This window comes from Astatotilapia calliptera, chromosome 11 (assembly GCF_900246225.1).
Source record: "Astatotilapia calliptera chromosome 11, fAstCal1.2, whole genome shotgun sequence".
NCBI lineage: Eukaryota > Metazoa > Chordata > Actinopteri > Cichliformes > Cichlidae > Astatotilapia > Astatotilapia calliptera.
In genome coordinates, this window is record NC_039312.1 from 13,514,766 (window position 1) to 13,534,687 (window position 19,922).

Here is a 19,922-nt window from a genome sequence, read left to right on the forward strand (position 1 = left end):
ACTTAATTCTCCACTGGATCATTGTTTATTTTATACCATAGTTTCTGCTTAAGCTATAGCACTCCTGTTAGAGGTGGAGTATTTGTTGGCTATAACTTCACTGATCTGTGCTCAGGCTCTCAGCAGCAGCACACAGGAAATTACCAGCCAGCGTCACCTTCCAGTTCATTATTTTTAGCCAAGTGCACTGACACAGCAACAGTTTATCTTCTCGACTCAGATGGGCAAAAATTCCCCAAAATGTGGTGTTTTTATTTCTACACCCACTAGCAGGGTGGTAGCCCATCTGAGCGCCGCTGATCACTGGGCCAAAGCTAATGTTTAAATGAGATGTGTACTTGGAGAGGGTTTAATGTCAGCCCTGATGCACGCCATCATCTATTTACTCTCTCCAGTTCAAATGGGTTCTCTCGTAGAGTGGTGCTGCGGAGAGGCTTGTTGTTTCGAGGGGATGACCCAAGAGAACCGCGGAGGTTCGTGGTGCCTGGGATATCGCCATGGCAACATGGTTCAATTAAGAGTGGGATGCCGGCTGTTGAAAACTGAGCGTGCCGAATATTATCTCTTGAAAATTTGCAGCAATTCAAGTCTACACAGAATTATATTTTAAAAATGACTGCCTCAGGTGTGCCAAGGTTTAGGGTTTCCCTATTTTTAGAGATCAATATAAAGTACACTGAGCATGCTTCTTATTCCAGTCTAGCAACAATTAAAAATACAAAACCTCAATGTCATCGACTAAATTGCTTGGAAACAAAGGAAAAACCCAAAACACTTGCCACAAAAATCTTAGACACACATACACTTGCAAGGCATTTATGCAGCTTTTTATCCAAAGAGATTCAACACTCACACACACACACACACACACACTCACACTCACACACACATTCTCTATACTGGTTGTCACTCCTGCTCAAAGCTCAGCGGCAGCAGTACATTAGCATGAGTGAAGGAGCCCAACAGCTTTTGTGCCACAGAGTCCAAAGTCCAGCAGATAACAGCCACCGCTCGCACACAAATAAAAGAAAACTAATATAAAGCTGCGATGAGCCCTCTTACCTTGCCGTCTGTGTTGGGCTCCTTCTTTCCTAGATGCTGTCCCATGCTGCTAACAGAGCCTGTAAGAAACACACACAATGAGTTTACACCAGGGGAAGACTGTAAACAGCATATTATGTGAAGATTACGAACTCCTCCTTATTGCAGCAAGAGAGGCAAGCTCCAGATTCAGTGTGAAACTGTAGCTTCACATACAGCCATAAAAAAGGCACCGGGGCTTTCCCTCCCTTCCATCTCTTAATGGCAGCAATAGCATTTAAAATGCCACAGTTAGAATCAGAATACCTTCTTCTGGGATTAATAAAGTATGTGGTCACAGTTGCTCCACGACTACCAAAACAATAGCAAATAACAACAAATAGCTCTAATTATTAATATCCCAGTATATAACACAAAACTGAATATATACAGCTGAAATTGAGGCGCCCCTCTTATAAGGGTTATGATCCCTGAATCTGTATTTCAGAGGACACAAGAAAAAAAGCACAATACACTGTGTGCATAAAGTGAAAGCAGGCTTTTAATAATTTTCTTATTTTGGTTTAAAATATGATCGCCTAAATCATCTGAAGTCAAAACAAGGGTAGTTTGGAGATGTTGGAAAACTGCCTGTAAGTGAGAAAAATCCAAAAATACAGTAGATACTATTCAATTCATTGTCCTTCCTCTTAAGGGGAAGACGAACAGCCAAAAATGTATGGTAACAGGCAGGCAACAAATCTAGTTATTTCAAATGAAATGAGGTGCAACATTTAAAGCAATTCAAAAATGAACCACTGTAGACCTTGTTTGAGCTCAACCCTAGCCTCCTGTTTGTGTTTATAGTTCTGTGTTCCTTCATCCATTCATTTAAATATACTTTCTGCCTGCTGCTAGTAGCTACCTGTCCATTAATGTGATCTTTAAATATTAGATCGCTCTCCACAGTTGCTCCTTCCTGTTATTGCTTTGCTGCAGGGTCTCACATATTAGTCTCATCCTCACCATTATCATCTGACTAAAGGTTTTCTCGCAATGGGGGGGAAAAGGAAAGCATTGTAGGGCTTTCTTTTTCAGATAATCCGATAGGTTCCCAGATTCATGTGATTACAGACAACAATAGTTCAGTTAATTCTACAACACTCAAAAGTGAGACTGTATGTGTTTCCCATCACTGTGTTCTTGGCATCAGAAACACACGTGTGGAGTGATTTGAATAGAAACAGTTAGGGGATACCTTAACCGGAGATCAGATCTGTGCATTTGATTTTTGATTTTTTTGAGTGTGCATACAATATAAAAAAGTGACAGAGTCTACACCCCTCTGTTGTCCATGTGGATCTGGAAATCATGCATATCATTGTAACGGGTCAGCTAAAAGTAAGCCATGTAAACATGTCTAGGCTAACCTTACTGTACTTTAGAAAAGACTAGTGAATCATCTGCCTCCATCTCACCCTGCCCCGAGCATCCACACCAACCCTCTGCATGTCCTCCTCCATGACATCCACAAACCTCCTCTGTGATCTCTCTTTTCTTCCTGCTTGGCAGCTCTGTATTCAACATCAGAATATCCATCATCCCTCCTCTGCACATGTCCCAACCATCTCAGGCTTGTCTCTTTAAACTGGTCTCCAAGATGCTCAACCTGAATCTAATACATTATTTTTTATGAGACATGAGATATTGCAATACAGTAAGCATTAACAACAGTGCAGTGCTTTGTTTCAACAATTCTCCAAACCTCTGGCAGACTCGGCACAGGTGTGCACCTTTGTGTTATAAAGGAAAGGGTTCGTCTTTGAGAACGGATACAACACGTCTATTTATTTCCACAGAGAATGGAAGTGAAACCTGATCAAGAGGAATGAGGCGACACAATGTTTTGCTAAGTGTGCCAACATGTGCACTGCAGCGTGAATATTCATTTAAGCTTAAATCTTAAAAAGCCAAACATAAAAATCACAAGGAAGCCGTGTAAATAACAAACAAATGCAGGAAATAAAGAGCAAAAATAAACTTCTTTAGATTCTTTAAATGTTTAGGTGCAAAAAGGAGGAACGTGATGAGTAAATGAAGGCCAGAAATCGCAACAATTTAAATCTCTGCCTGACACTCACCACTGAAGGAAAAACCATCCAATTACACCAAAAGAATATTCTTACTTTCAGAAAATCACAGCATGTATTTGGCTTTTAGAGGAGATCTGCACCCATCAGAAAGCCTTTCATCACCTTTTATGGCCTGTCTTCACTTTTTCACATGGCGGGTGTGGAAAAGTGCTGTCAGCATTGTTCATGTGGAGGGAAAAAAGGAACGGTAGTGTGGTTTATTGATGGTCTATTGATAGTCAAGAAGGAGAGAATCAACATAAAAAACCAAAAAAAGTCCCAAAGGAATCTTCATTAATTCAAGATTACCATGTGTGTCAGCTGTATTATTTAAATTTCACACGTATTGACATGCTCACATTCTGTACTGAGAGGTCAATCAAGCAATTGAAGGAAAAAAAAATGATTGAGCTTTTAAACAATAAAATACAAAACAAAAAACACAAAACAAATCAATACAGCACATTATACAAGCACATTTAAATGCCATGTTTGCTTTTTGCAACGGTCAATCCAGGTTAACTAAATATGAGTTTCCTCTGTGCCTGCACTGGAAAAAAAATATCACCTATTGAAAGGTGTTATTATATTCACTGTCATCAGAAAAGAGAACGTCGATTTAATGCCAGTAGCAGCATCACAGTGGTTTGGCTTTTTATTTAGGAATGAGTGTAGTTAAATTGCAATAAGCTTAGAAAATGACTGGAAACCATAAATAATATAGCTCACAAATCTATACCCAGTGGAGCGAAATGAGCTTTTTCAATTGGAAAGTGTTTTGTAAACAGCTATTCTGTGAGCTTGAGTAAATTTCACCAAAAATTGCAATGTAAAAAGGGAGAAGGTGAAAAGTAAGTTTGCCCTGTGTAGTATTTGAAATCTTCTTGTGATCAGAACAACTTGTAAATACAACCTAAGCTTTAATAGTGAATGTTGATAAAATCATTTGTGTCTTTAGCGTTTAAATTACAAGCTATTTGCTAAAGCAGTATTAGCAAGAACTAGCTAACCTAGCTAGTTCCAACATCAAAACAAAACAGAACTATCTATACACTTTGTATGTTGAAATTTCACTTCAAGTATTCTGTGGGCTGTTAAAAATCCTCCCAATCATGTGGCTAATATAAGCTGAACACTAGAACCACCAGTGTGGTCATTTCGACCTCATCCTGCAACAACAGCACCAAAGGCAAAAAAAAAAAAAAAAAAAAAAAAAATTCTTAAAAGAATTAAGTTAATGTAATTAGTTCAACCATTTTTTTTTCTGATTATGAGTAACTGATATATTATTTCATAGGCAAAAATATTATCAAAGGATAGAACATCTAATTTAATATTACAGAAGAATATTATAGAAAAGTAAACAATCCGCTTCCTGTTTACTTGCTAACTGAAACTTAGCTCTAAGCCACAGCCCTTTTATGAAGAGAATTTCATTTGAAATACAAAGTGGTTGTTTAAATAAGTTCTAACCATCCAAATCAGTTTGTAAAAGTTGAAATTAAATTAAATTCATTTCTTGAAGCTATTTTTTTTAATAAGCCAAAAAGATAAAGCAGTTAGCCAAATCATGCTAACACAAGAATTCTAAAGTCAGAGCACCACTTTCATTTACCACATTTGTCACGTGGATAACACAAAAATGACAGTTTTAAATATGCCGTTAGAAATCTTTCCTACAACAACTACCGCACAAAAACTTAGAGGGAATGAATATAACATAAATAACATGCTAGTTGCACTAGAACCAATAAAAGACGACGAGGTGAACTGCACTTTCTGTCACACGATGTGCTTCTTACAGTGCACCTCTATGCCATGATAAACACCTATGGACAGTCTCTTTCTGACCATCATTAGCTCCAGCTAGACTTGAATTATAAAGTTTCTGTTTTTACAATGAATAAGCATTCACAACACATTCTTTGCTGAGAGCTATGTTACTTCTTGCCTGTTTAAACAAAACTGAAAGCTTTATTTAGCTAAAAATGACACGATATTTCTTGTAACAGTGAAAAGGAGGGTTTATACGAGTCTTGGACCAACATTGCACACACTTTCATGACTGTCAGAACTTAAGATTCCCTTTTCATAAAGGAAAAGCGGTAGGTTTTGTAACAGAAGTGCTGTTGGAATTGTATTTTCAGGACAATCTTTTCTGGGCTGCTTACTTTATTGGTTTCAAGTAACATAAAAGGCTCTCTTCCTTTACTAAGCAAGCACAGATACTGTAAAGCTGTTTATTATATTAACTGTAGGCCTGTGTGCATGAAAGCAGTATTACCTTTGTGCAGCATTTCAAACCTCTAGGATTGTTCAGTCTCCGTGAGACTTCCTCAAACTGACTTTTACAAGATAGTAACTCACAGAAAAGATGGATTTAAGGAGTCAAGTAAACAACATGGCACATTTTTACCCCCACCCTTACCTGTATAGCATGTTAGTTCATCAAAACGTTCCCACCAAGTTTTCCCACAAAGGGAAGTAAGACGGTATCGTGAAACTTTACCTTATTGTTTTATTATTAATAATATTATTATTATTTATGACCAGAGGGATGTTTGTTTTTTGACCAAGCTGCTGGATATCTGAATTTCCCCTTGGGGATAACTAAAGTATTATCTCACTATCAATCATATCTGCTTGTGGATGAAAGCAGCCACAGAAAACTATAAAAATAAGCTGGAAGAAAAACATAATCCCACTGGTTAAACAAAGGGATATAATTAGAGTGCCAGTGGCTGTGCAATCAGTGTGGCGGAAAAATGTCCGCTGAGGACTCAAATATTTGCTGGATGTGGCGAGGCGTCGCTGGGATTCTCTGCGGCTAAATGTGAGGCCTTACAGCCTGTTCCCCTCTCAGCGTTACACAATCCAAAGCTGAGATCCTGCAAGGACTTGCAAGACAGGACTGTTGCATAATCGAGTGACAGAGGGAGAGGTGGAAGTGTGCATGTGGAAGGGCGTAACACAAGGCTGCAATTACAACTCAGTAGTAGCATTTAACAGTGACTTGCTAACTTGGATTTTGTTTTTGCACACACAGTCCCTGACACAAAGGGATTTGTGTGGAAAAAGCCAAATTTCGAGTGCCCCTTTCTATTTTAACCTACATGAGTTGCTGTGACTGTCAGCACGTACCTGGAAACATTTCCATTTTATCGTTAAATAAGTCATTAAGATGGAAAAGCTCTTATTATAGGATGGCTACCTAAAGCCCACCACCTGATCCATTACCATGCAAAGCGGAAGCCTGTATATAAATAAGCAATTATATCCATCTGAGCTGTCCATTACCTGAGGCCATTTAAAATCATCATCCTGATAAGCCCCTAGTGTTTCTGCATGGATTTGATGTGGATAAGAAATGGGGCTCATTATTTAGAAAAACGCCTGCATACTGACATTTAAATAAAAGCTTCTAGATTTTGCGTCATCTGTTTGCTGCACGTACTGAATTCCGTTCATGACTACAATCCTGTTGAAAATGTAAATTTAAGGGAAAAAAATAGCTTCACTGACAGAACCCTGTTCAGTAACATGACTGAGTACGTAAAGCACACTGAACCCAGTCTGTTTCTGCATCCACATATGCAAATTAAAACTCTACAGTGTCAAGACAAAAAAAAAAAGACTATAGAAACACTGCCAGGATTATTTAAGACGGGATGAGGCAAAGAGGAATATATGTTGTATGATATGTGTTTTGCATGCATAAGGGTTTGTATACACTCGCTTTTATGATTATCATATCTGGCCGGCTTACTTCACTGCATCAAGTAACACTAAAGGCCCTCATCCATTTCTCAGTGAGCACAGACTGCAAAGCTATTTCTTTCTTTACTATAGGCCTGTACAGGTGAAAGAGATTAGTTTTCTACATCATAAATCTCCCCCATCAGGGTCTAGTGAATGCTTTATAATGCTGATGAAACAGGATGAATTATGCATTAAAGTAGGGAAACCATAACTGACTACAACAAGACTCAAGAAGAAATTATTGCAAACAACAGTGTGGAGGGACAAAGCTGCATCATATTAGCATGTCCTACAGTTGGAAAAGGTAGTCCTTGTACTGCTCTGTAGCTTTGAAGATCTCTGTGTCCCAGCTTCTGGTTGGAGTGGCCCTCAAGAGCAGAACAAGGATTACAGTTGCCAGCTGCAGCAAAGAAGGTGGAGTTAGGACGAGTTGGAAGACATGGCTAAAAATCCAACTGCTGTCCCAGCCATCCAAGATTTGTGTTTAATGCGCGTGCATAAACCAAAATATAATAATTCTTTCGCCGGCGCCCGAGTGGCTCAAGCTTTTCCAGGAATTCTAAATGCAACAGGTTAACGATTATGATGGATAGCACTGTGAAATCATGGCCATACACCTGAGTTTCAGAAGCCTGTTAGCTAAAAGCAGTGACAACTGTTGAGTTTTACTATTAACCTAGCTTATATACAGTACCATTTATGGTAAATTGTTTTGCTTCATAGTTGTTTACAGCATTTTTAATAAATGGGGACATAAGGATCAGGAAAAATAACATAGTTAACACAGAAGCAAAACCTGTATGTGTTTTCATTAAACACAATTCAAGACTAACAAACCCCCTGTTCTGATTAGAGAAGTGTTGCTTCTCTAATCAGAGTTGCTAACGTTAGACTGAAAATCAAAAAGTGAATGAGTTTCTAAAAATAAGAATCAGGTAGTTTTGCTGTTCTCAAATTGAAATTAATATCTAACCAAAGGAAGAAATAACCATTTAAAGAAAATACAGCATGCTTAAAATGTGACAAACACGACAAATATGCGTCAGAGTGGGTGAGAGCAACAGCTGAAGAAATAGATTTTTTTTCCCTTCTTTATTCAGCCTCTCGGGTAGCTAAAACACCTTCAAGTCATCACGATGGCTTATTGAGCCCACATAAAGCTAGTGCATCCCAGGAGAATATTACCACAGCTCTTCAAAGTGCTTTAAAAGCAGCAAATTTAAGGAACAACCAAAGGCAAATATTCCAAAAAAGCGACTGGCTGCTGCAGACAGATCTATTGGTATTGACTTTTGGATAAAACTAAAATGACCTCTGGCTTTAAATCTGTGTTAAAAATGCATGACAGCTTTGTGTTAACTACAATAAACCCAACACATTTTTCTCTGTCTTTATTGGACATAAGTAAATTTACACTAGTGCTCTAATACTGTGTCTGCACGCACGTGTGATCCTCTAGCTCCACGACCACACCTCTCTGCTGCTCCCTGCTCTCTTTGATCTGCTCCATCACCTAACTGATTTATAACAGACCCGTGGCTACTAAGACCTCAGAACTCCAGTGCAGAATATGACACACAGGGAGAAATTAGGGCTGAACGATTATGGAAAATAATCTAATTGCGATTTTTTGCCCCAATATTGCGATTGCGATGCGATATGCGATTATTTTTTAAGGTCTTTGTCTTCTGTATTATTAAACAAAGACAAGCAATACATCATATAGTATGGCCAATACTATATTACATTAATTTTAAACTGTTCTTTCCTGGAAGACAGACCTCTGTTATGATAACATGAGGTGATGCATGAATTGATGACTGACATTTTTATTTAACTTCTTCAATCACAACAGTATATTTGAACATACACAATAGCTTATTTTTAGCTTACAAACATCTGAGCATAAAGTGCTGACAAGGAACCCTGGTGTAAACATTAAAATGAAAGTCAGTACAATGTGCAGATTGCAGAAATATACATAAACAAAATCAGTGGCTTTACCACACTCAGTTTTTCGACATCTGTGAACTACTAGACAGTCATTCAATTAAAAAATAATATTAAATAAATAAAACTAATAAATAAAAAATACACACATCTTACTGATCTCTGCAGTCAGTAACATTACACATAAAGTGCAAACATAATAGCAATTGTATAAACACACACACAAACACGCCTTTAAAATTTAAAGGCGTGAAATTGGACGGTCTAGTTCTGATTAGCGTCACCGCTGTCTCGGTGGAGTTTAATAAACTCGGCCGTCTGCTTCTTGCTATCTAAAATATAACCAGACACTGGTGTAAATTCTCGACTGTCTCATACTTCTGTTTAATAAGTTTTCTGTTTGACGTTTAGTCAGCTGTGTGAAAACCAAGGAGGAACCCACCCGGGGGATTAATAAAGTTTTATTTTATCTAATCTAATAACTTTAATCTCAGCCAAACCGATTTACTCACGAACAAACAAAACACTGAAAAAAGCCCAACAATAACATTTTTAGGTTGTCTAAGTGACTTATATATTACGTTTAACCCGAGCAGCGAAACTCCGCGGTGATCTGAAAATGATGTGCCGGGAGTTGTGCCGTTCTCGGCCGCATCAGTAACCCTCGAGCTCCCGGCTAGCTGTCGAGCTGGTGGGTAGCAGACGCCTCTGAAAACGTCGAAGCACTTTTGCAAATATGGGATATCTTGATAAACCGAGCAGATATTTGATGTTTACACAACTACTTTCTCGCCTGAAAATATTTTAAAAGTTTATTTTGTGACCCAGAAAGATTAGTATGAGTAATTTTAAAACTTAGTAGCGGCCGCCATTGTTGGAAACTGGAGTTTGGCTGGGCCGCGCTATGAATTCTGGGATATGGTAGTAATTTGGACAGCCTTCGGCGCGTCGCTGTGACGTAATCGGTCTACAAATGCGGCCTCAGGAGGATGCAACCCATGAATTTGGACATGTCCAGAGTATAATCGCAGCCTTTGCGGTTAGAAAATTGCACTTGATCATGTCGCGATATTATCGCAAATGCGATATATCGTTCAGCCCTAGGAGAAATGTTTTTGCACTTGGATCCAACTAAAGACCTGTTCTTGCCATTTGCTGCAGCTCTCTGCTCTGCCCACCGTACTGTCTGCAAAGCTCTTAATGAAGCAGATTGTGACAATACTCAGCTGGCAAACTGTTAAAACTTCCAAAGAAATGTGTGGTCGAAAAGTCCACTTAGCCAAAAACATGAAAGAGAATGAGCCTGAAAGTGACACAGACAACACTGAGGTGCCAGAAGCCAATCAGAAGACCCATATATAGTATGTTCGTGATGCATATATAAAAGGTAGCAGATCAAAAAGTAAGTAAGGAGGAGCTTTCAGGATAACCGGTCATTAATTTTGCGTTCGGCTTTTGTCTAAGCCAGCTTCTCTTGCTTTGTCAGAGTGAAGTATTCAGCTTTTGAGGTGAACACATCAAGCATCACACTGGCATGCAGTGCTTGCTGTAACATTAATTAACCTAAACAAAACACTTTCATTTACTACCACTGCTGTAACCACAATCTGCACGGTCCCAATACATTCTTTAAGTAACACATTCATTTTGGTCCATGCTGCATTTCTGTAGTTCGTCTCCACCGAATCATTGTGACCAAAGAGACACTACCTCTTTTTTTGTGTGTGTGTGCGCACACAATAAAAAAAGGAACACAGCTACTCTGCATCTCTGAGCCAGATCCCAGCACGCAGTTCTCACATACTAGCCTATGATTAACAATCACATGAGGCCCGTGTATGATGGACTCATTTAGCTTCCATAACTTGATACGACGTCTGCGTGGCATATCGTCACACAGCAGCAGACTGACAAACCCATGTCTCTAACCGGAGCATGTGTTGCTTGGTTCCATTGTTTCACTTAAAGTTTGCTCTTGTGCGTTCGACATAACAGCTTCTTTTAAGCCTCGGTGACTGCGCCGTGTTTTGCCCTACTGCGAGAGTCAATTACGTAATGAATACGGAGCATGTGCGTATGTGTGTGCATGTGTGCCTTTGGGCGGAAGGCAGTGGAGAGAGGGGATGAGATAAGAGATCTATAGCTCTCCCTATGTATCAGTGGAAAGTACACTATATTCTTGACAATAGCTTTGGGGTCAAAGGTTAAAATCTGTCCCAGAGGGAGGGCAGTGCAATGCCAGAATGGCAATCCTTATAAAGAAACTGGATTGTTTCATCGTCTTCACCTCCTTTCTCTCTTCTTCTCTTTCATATAATACTAAAAAATTTATATTTAAATGGATGTGAGAGTGCCATGCGTTACTGCTCCTAAACAAATGCAAAAAAAAAAAAAAAAAAAAAAAAAAAAAAAAAAAAAATCACACCAATTGGAGAAAACGGGGTATATGTGGTCGATCAGGAAAACGAAGGCTGGGATCCGTTCCTCCATGCAGCATTGACTACTATCTGTCAAACCAATGTAAAAAAAAAAAAAAAAAAGAAATAAATTATTCTTTCCAAATCTACTTGTCCTACTTTAAAAGGAGCGCATGCAAACTCATTTTCAACCCCCTTTTTTCTGATTAGCAACCACACAAGAGCAATACTCGACATTTAAAGGGCTCTGAGGCTCGTGCCTTTTTATCCCTGGCCTTTCTATAATCACAAGCACAATAGCAAAAGTAATGGAAATGGACAAAACTATTTAACTTGCAACAATTACCTAGTCTAAAATGTCAATGAATTAGTTACTACCCAGCAATTTTTCCAAAGGACAAAATAACAACATGAGACGATCGTTTAAAACAACCCGTTTAATAAATACAACCCTGGTTTCACATGACATGTGAAATAAGCACAAATAGAGAAGGTAACACTGGATAAGCAGGGAGATGATGAATAGGAAAATCAAACTCACTGGGATTTATGGCTGATCTTGAGCTTCTGGTGCCCCGTGTGTCAGAAAGATGTGCACTGGAACTTGAGCATGTGGAGGGACGTTACGTTCGGCTATGAGGCCGGATTCTACCTACGGCAGCTGGATCGCTGGGTCAAAGTATGGAGAAGATGTGGAAAACGCTATGCTGATTGCTGCACTGATAGGGTAACAGCTTTTGGTGGAGGCAGCGTGGTGATGATGTGGAGCACCATCTCCCTCACTGGAAAAACAAGGCTTATCATCACTGGAGACAATCTCAATGTGGAGAGATATCGAGAGGAGATTCTACAACCAGTGTCAGTCCCATATCACCACAGACTGGGACCGGACTCTGTCCTCCAGGATGACAACGCTCACCCCACGGAGTGAGGTTTTGCAGAGACTACCTCCAGAATTTTGGAGTAGAGAGTAGGGAATGGCCTGCCTACAGTCCTGACCTCAACCTTATCGAACTCTTGTGGGGTCAGCTTTGGTGTGCTGTTCGTGCCAGACTGACCAACACAACCACATTAGCTGACTTGTGACAAATGCTGGTTGAAGAATGTGACGCCATCCCACAGTATTGGGTGACCAAGCTTGTGACTGAAATGGGGAAGAAATGTCATGGTTCTCTACATCTGCTGAGGCCCCCGTTTGTTAATGAATCAGTTCTTAATTTGCCAGTGACTTGTTTCTACAGACTTCAGTCAATCCAATAAACGCCAAACAATATTTGGTAACAGAATAAGCTCTTTGGCAAAAAGATTTTTTTTTGTCAAGTTTCACCTCAATCCAAAAATGCATTTTCCTTATAAATGTGGGACTATTTCAGGAGAAATAAACAGGCTTTCCAACAGTATGAGATTTATTGCAAAGTAGCACTGTTAGCACAAATCAAACACAAATTTCCTCACTTTTGTGCTGTTTGGATATTAATGATCGATGCATGTGTAACAATTTTCAAGCAAAGTTTCGTTCAGATTGGCCCAAGTTTTGAGGAGGAGGTAGGGTACAAACTAGAGCAGGGCGATATGGCCAAAAATATTTATCACGATATATATTTGAAAATTTGCGATAACGATATAACTGACGATATAATTGATGCGAGACAAAATACAACTCCACAACATTACTAGCGCAAAAAGACAACCTTCCATTTATTTTCACTTAAACAAGAAGCTGGTTTTTATGTACATTAAAGCTTTATAAAAATGTAACAGTGCAAATGCAAATTCCTTGCTGAAAGTTTAACCAAAAGGCATTTCCAGTAGAAATGGGCTGACATATCCTGAGCATAACCATGTATAATATCCACTGAAGTTAAAAAGAGGTGCTTTGCAACATTAAACTGCAGTGTGCAGTACATATTTTTCGTACCATAAGGTGCACGGGATTATAAGGCACATTAAGCGAAACAAAGCAGTCAGATAAATCAAACTTTATTAAACTCATTCTTCTTGCTTCCTCTACTTCTGTACCATTGATTCATTAATGCTGTATTCTCTGGCAGCTGCTCTATTCCCATGTTGTTGCAGTATATTAATGACTAACCTCGTATTGTGGATGGATTATCTCAGTCCTGACTGAAGTTTGGTCCGTTTACAGCATCCTGCCATGCGATTGCATTTGTCTTTAACTATCAGGAACCTTAACGTTAACTTTTATAAGTGGTAAAGTGTTAGTGTTCGTCCTCCAGCTTCACTGTTTATGTTATGCTAACATAGCTGTCTCGCTAGCGATCACGTAGCACATCATTATATACCAACTAGTCCAACTCTAGTAACCCTACAAACGTCACTGCTGTTTAGTTTCCTGTCTTCATTTATGTTGGAAGTGATAGCAGAGCTGTACGTTTGAATTTTTTCAGAAATCTCTCAGTCAGAACATGCAATATCATGCTTAGGTAACTAGCGAAACTAGCGAGCTAACATCCGCTAGCTTCCTGCTAACTTCTAACTCCGTTAAATGTAATACATTTTGTTTTCATGGATGCCTGGAAGTTAAACTTCATAGTTTCACCTGGTAAAGCAGCAATGCTGATCGTTTTATTAAAGATGAAAGAATTTAGACAGTTTTTAACTCTCAGTGATGCTGCAGTGTTCGTTTGACCTGAAGTTTACGGAGTTTAGGACCCAGATTACTCCCAGATTTAAGAGCATCTTAGTCCGACAAATACGACAATAACGATGGCCGCTTGCATGTTCTGCAAAGAAATGTGCTTTGTCGTGTATCTGACGGACAAACACCAAACCAGTTCCACATCACTGAAGTTGCTCCATTTTTACAAACCAATTCTGGTTCATCTGTTTCACTCAACAATCGGCCATGTGCGTATGAAAACAAAAGCACTGCGCATGCGCGTTTTACTCATATTCTATCGCGATATTTCATTTTCCTATCGTTGCCTAACATTATACCAGTATTACCGTGAACGGTATAATATGGCCCAGCCCTAGTACAAACATACGCTGCAATCATTACCGTAAGAAGAAGACTGCATTTTCTGAGACAGCACTGATTTGCAGAATACATGTCACCTTACTCAAAGACTTAACTTTTTAAAATGGTAAATGGACTGGTATTTGGAGCAGTCACAAGGATTCTACACTACAAGGTGGGGAGAAGTTTGGGGTTCTCTGCCCTTTCCAAGAACTATTCAGTGTGTGGACTGCAGGAGCTGGGGAATGGAACGTCATGCCAGTGTTTTTCATCTGTGGCAGCCTAACACAATAACAACATATTTACCGTCTACATTTTTAAATAGCTATTTTATTGAGGGCACTCAGCACATGCACTGCCTGAATAGCTCCTTTTCATGCTGAATCATTATGAAGGCTAGAATATGGAGAAACTGGCACAACTGTACAGGCTGACTATGCAGATAAAGTTAGAGCAGGGTGCCAAAACCCCTTGAAATTAAAATGTGTTTGTGCCTACTAACTTTCTTGGACTATGTCAAACTTGTAGTTTAGACTAACAACTTGGCCAATTAAAAAGGGATTAATTAAGTAATTTAGAAGCAAATAAGCCTGAAATTTTATATTAAGAATCTGAAATTTCAGAATTTGACATTTTTCCTTTTCTCCATATTTGTGATGTCTCTCAATGCTCTTCTGACATCTTTTTCACTGCCCCTCTGGTTCTGCCACAGATCTCTTCCTCCTCTTAAGTGCTTGCTCAAAGAGAAGAATCAGATGAGATCATTAGAGTTCTCTCTCTAAAATCAAAGCATCTTTAGCTTACTATGTAAAGCGCCCTTCGCTTCGGGTTTTGCATGTTTTGCATTGACGCCATTAAAAGCAAAAACAAAACAAGCTGAACGGAATTTAAATGAAAACCCTTCAAGTCGTTTTCCCCTTTCATCAGTATTCCTCTTGAATGAAACGGCAGTTGGCCACGCGCATCTGCCCGAACTACAGCAGTTCCACCACAGAGAGAGGTGATGCTAGCCTGCGGGCTCCAGCTGTCTGCCTAAAACACCAGAGTCACTGCCTTCTTCGCTTCTTGCTCTCCTAACATGAGATAATTGGTCTCAGGGTTGAGTGATTTATTTGGATAAGCTCCCCTTTCTTTGACTAAAATATCAAACTGTGGCACTTTTCATCTTAAACTAGCAAAGATTCTCTGATGTTGTTTCGAAGGAGGGCCATGACAACATAGACTACAAATATACTCTGTATAAATACAGAGCTGCTATTGCATAGAAATGTCTGAGAAGACAGCTGTGGGATCTTCCTGTCTTTAAAAAAAAAAAAAAATTGGTATATATAGCTCTATGGGAATACCAGACATCAGTTGGAAAAAAAATACTCCCAGTGGTCCAATACTAAGCACAGCAATTTGCTTTGTTAATTCATGTTTGTTTTGAGATGTTTTGCACAGGAACTTTCCATCACTCCCACAGGGGCCTTACTGACATAACCTGGAGCCTGAACACTAGCTTAGAACTCCACAATGAAGATGTATGACCCAAGCAACTTGCTTGCATTTGCCATCTATAATATGACTCTAAAGCAGGGATGGGCAATTATTCATTTTCCCCAAGGGGCTATATTTAGGACAAAACTATAACATTTACTCTTACAAAGACATAAAATTAATATTGAGCAGGACTGAGTTCAGCTCACTGTTGCAGCCCTCCACAACTGTCCCAGTTTTTCATTTCATTTCTTTAGAAAATGAATTGCCCATCCTTGGCCCAGAGGGATAACGTTTAAGCAACACTTTCAAGGCTGTGACGCTACTTTCAATGACAACATATGCTGTCAAGAATTTCATAGAGCAACGCTGCCAACACCCCACCTAGGGTAAAACTAACAAAACGAGTGCACTGCTGCGCAGGAGGTGAAGGTAATGTGACTCAACCTGTTTGCCAGAGCAGGCACAGACAGGAAGGGGGAAGTGAGAAACGGGAGGAAGTTTGTGAATCTCTGAGCACGGAAGTTGACAAACCTCAGTGTATCACCTGTAAAACACAGATGTAGCAAGTGGATTCAGTGCACGTGCAGAAATGGGGTCGAAAATGTTGGCTGAGAAGGAAAAAATTCTGAATGTTTGCACAACTGATTGCATGATACTCACGGGGGGGGGGGGGGGGGGGGGGGCTTGCTGGTGCAAGTACAGCATGTTCATAAAGGCAAAGGATTGCCAGCCGGGACATGTGAGCAAACCTTCCTGGTATTTCTTTCTCTTGGCCTAGACAAATGCATTCCTGTGGCCTTCGCAACTCAGGTACTTCCACAGAAAATAGAGTTGGCTCCAGAAACTTTGCGAAGGTTAACCTGGAGCCGCTGGTAAAAGCTATGTCTGTGTAGTCAGCGATACTAAAAATATCCACGTTTCAATCTGTACCAGAACTGAAACCGGAGTGTAATTGTGTTATGTTACGATAACTATTAATAACTTTTTTCATCATCTGAAGCAAAATAGAAAAAAGGTGAGGATTAAACCTACATGGGATTTCTATCAAACAAAGCCAGGGGTTATCTTGCACAATGTTCCCTTGCTAGAGGGTCAGCAGGCTTTAATAAATCACTGTAGTTCAGGCACAGGCACCCACTCATGTGTAAGTGCTTTATTTAGAGCTTGAGGAAAGCAGCAATAAGTGAGCATGTCATAACAGCTTTGAGCTTCAATGTCCCTTTTTATATATAACTGGCAAAGAGTAAAAATACACACATAGCTGGAAAGCTTATCGTTGGGTCTTGAGCTGCACAAGCTGCTGCTCCTTCCACTAACAGTGTGTGGATAAAAATTCTATGCTTTCGTCATAGTCACAGAGAGGCTTATGGTTTCTGTCACCAGCCTGTTTCATGAAAAGTGAGGAAAGGAGGTGAGCTTGTTGTAGAATAGCCTTTGCTTGGGATGCAGTGATGTAATACTTCAATTTCCTTCTGCTTTACACGGTTGAGTGTGCTGAAAGGCAGCAGCCTAGTCAAAACACCACCATAATTAAAGCCTAACCCATGATAAACACCTACAAAGAATGTCCAATTTAAAGACTTGTCTAGCATTAAAAACAAACAGTTGTAGCAATGCTGACTGCTGCAACTGTGAAAGGTACACTCAACAGCTTTACGCATGCATTAAGGTGCTCAGTAAATAACATGTAACCAGAGTGATCCACACTGAAGTTTGGGCGCAAATCCTCATTCGAATTCTCGCCATTTAAAGGCGCCGCACTTCGGTGCGTGTGTTCGTGTCGAGGGAAACGTGACATAACGAGTCGATTTAAACCACGGATAAATTCGGAAAACATTTAAGCCATCTACCGAAAGTGATATTAATGCTGTTTAGACTAAATAGTTCCTTTCTCTGCTAGCCCAGTGGACGACTGCTACCAACAACAAAGTGGGGCTTCCGGTGGCAAGCATTAGGAAGCAAATAATAAACCCTTAAATTTACCACATTAAATTCCAGCTTGTCGAGTTAGGTGCACGCCGAATTAAAGGCACTTAAGGGCTGACTGTGAACAAGGCGTTGCTCTCACACGAAACGCTTTGTCATGTTGCGGTTAAGCGAAGAAGAGTCAAATCGCACGGTATGCTAACTGTGTTCGGAGCGCGAGGAGACAGCCGCGGGGATGGATGGACGGGGGAGTTGTTGTAGTAGTGCTGGTGGTGGGGCGACACCACCGAAGCACATGACAAACGCAGTGTCACAGTGTGATGACAGGGATGCTAACACGGCTCTCACTCCGTCGCTGTCTTCTAAAGTTACTCAGGAACTACATTCCGAGCATATTTTCGCTTCAGCTTTTGTTACGCGCCGTAAAGGCGTCGACGTGTGAAACATGTTTACTATCGCTAAACCACACGAGCTGCAGTCCACATAAAATGCAAATAGTGTCGTATCCCCCGCGTGTATGCCACTGTCTTTACACTTGCTTTCTTTTACGTGTATGTGTTTGTTTCCCTGTGAATTTTACAACCTTGACTGTGCACATACCCTTCTCCGGTTAGACTGTGTCAAATGCATCCACAGCTGTGCCTTGTACTGGATGAAACAAAGTGTCAGTCTTCTTTTAGTAGTGGTCACCGGTGGTCGTCAGCAGCATCGAAGATAACGCCTTCTTCCCCCTTTATGGTTCGCAGTTGCTGTAATCACCAAAGTGTCTCCGTTACGAAAAAAGGAAAGAAAACAAAAAAGGGGAAAAAAAGAAAAACGTGTCGGTGCTTCCTGATTTAGGTACAGTGGTAGTGATGATGTTGTTTGTTAAGGGGTGGGGCGGCGTGCAGCTGTAATCCGCCAAGAAATATGGACTAAAAAGCACGCTTGCACGTCTGTGCATGATTAGTGACTCGTGGTTCACGGTGGGGAGGGTTAAATAAACGTGATTTTAAAGTGGATCTCACGAGCACAGAAAACAGACGGCTGTAGGATTTGCGCACTCTGAGAGCAAGCTTTACAGCCAGCAGGGTCAACGATTGCACAATACAGACAGGCAGTCAGGTTCATGCCTCGCTCAAAGCCTCCAACAGGTTAATTAACAGGGTTTCCCCCCCTCGATCGCTTTGGCGCAATTCTCATATCACAAATGTCGATCTTACCACTGCAAATGCAGTTCTCAAATCAGTAATGCATTGCCTCACCCACGCTAGACATTCTTGTTGTTTTTACACAGCTGTGGTTTCTACACATAATTTACTACTATAGATATTTGTTGCTGTGTTTATGCACTTCTTACTTAAATCTGACAACTCATCAAAAAAGTTTGTACTTTTGTCAGTCACAGCTCTTGCTTTCCTGAATAATTCCCAGCATTGCTGATAGTGTTTTTAATAAAAATTTCAAAGACCAGTGTGGTCTTCTGCTGCTGTAGCCCATCTGCTTCAAGATCAGATGTGTTGTGGCTGTTTCTACCTTGAACCTTTGTAACCAGGGGTTATTTGAGTTACTGTTGCTTTCCCATCAGCTCGAAGTAGTCTGGCCGTTCTCTTCTGACATCAACAAGGTATTTTCACCCGGAGAACTGCTGCTCACTCTCATTTTAGACCATTCTCTGTAAACCCTGGAGATGATTGTGTGGGAAAATCCCAATACATCAACAACATCTGAATTATTCACATCATACAGCAACCGTGCTGTTCAGTCGTCTTTCTTAATTAATTGCTCGGTTTGAATTTCAGCAGGCTGTGGTGATCATGTCTACATGTCTGAATGTTTTGAGTTGCTGCTGAGGTGAAAGGATGATTCGATATTTGGATTAATGTAATGAGCAGTTGAACAGGCGTACATAATAAAGTGGTTGCTGTATGTATGTAGTGTGACTTTACAGGACTATACAGTAGTTGGTACTTTGTTTAAAGATGGTGTATGTGTTCTTTGTCTGTTTTCTGATGGATTATATAAAAAAAAAAACACCCAGCACGCCCCTGCGGGCGGTTTATCCTTCAAGCTCGGGTCCTCTACCAGAGGCCTGGGAGCTTGAGGGTCCTGCACAGTATCTTAGCTGTTCCCAGGACTGCGCTCTTCTGGACAGAGATCTCCAATGTTATTCCCGGGATCTGCTGGAGCCACTCGCCTAGCTTGGGAGTCACCGCACCTAGTGCTCCGATTACCACGGGGACCACTGTTACCTTCACCCTCCACATCCTCTCGAGC

The 19,922-nt window shown here is 40.3% G+C and overlaps 1 protein-coding gene across 1 annotated transcript in view; it reads right to left on the bottom strand.

Moving 5' to 3' along the window:
- Positions 1-18,633, bottom strand: part of mbpb (myelin basic protein b) — a 50,332-nt gene extending 31,699 nt beyond the window's left edge. The window contains exons 1-2 of the mRNA XM_026185251.1: positions 18,267-18,633; positions 1,063-1,121 (exon numbers count right to left, since the gene is read on the bottom strand). Of these exons, the coding sequence (XP_026041036.1) occupies positions 1,063-1,107 (45 nt within the window). The 5' untranslated portion in view covers positions 1,108-1,121; positions 18,267-18,633. The remainder of the gene's footprint in view (positions 1-1,062; positions 1,122-18,266) is intronic.
- Positions 18,634-19,922: the final 1,289 nt, after the last annotated feature.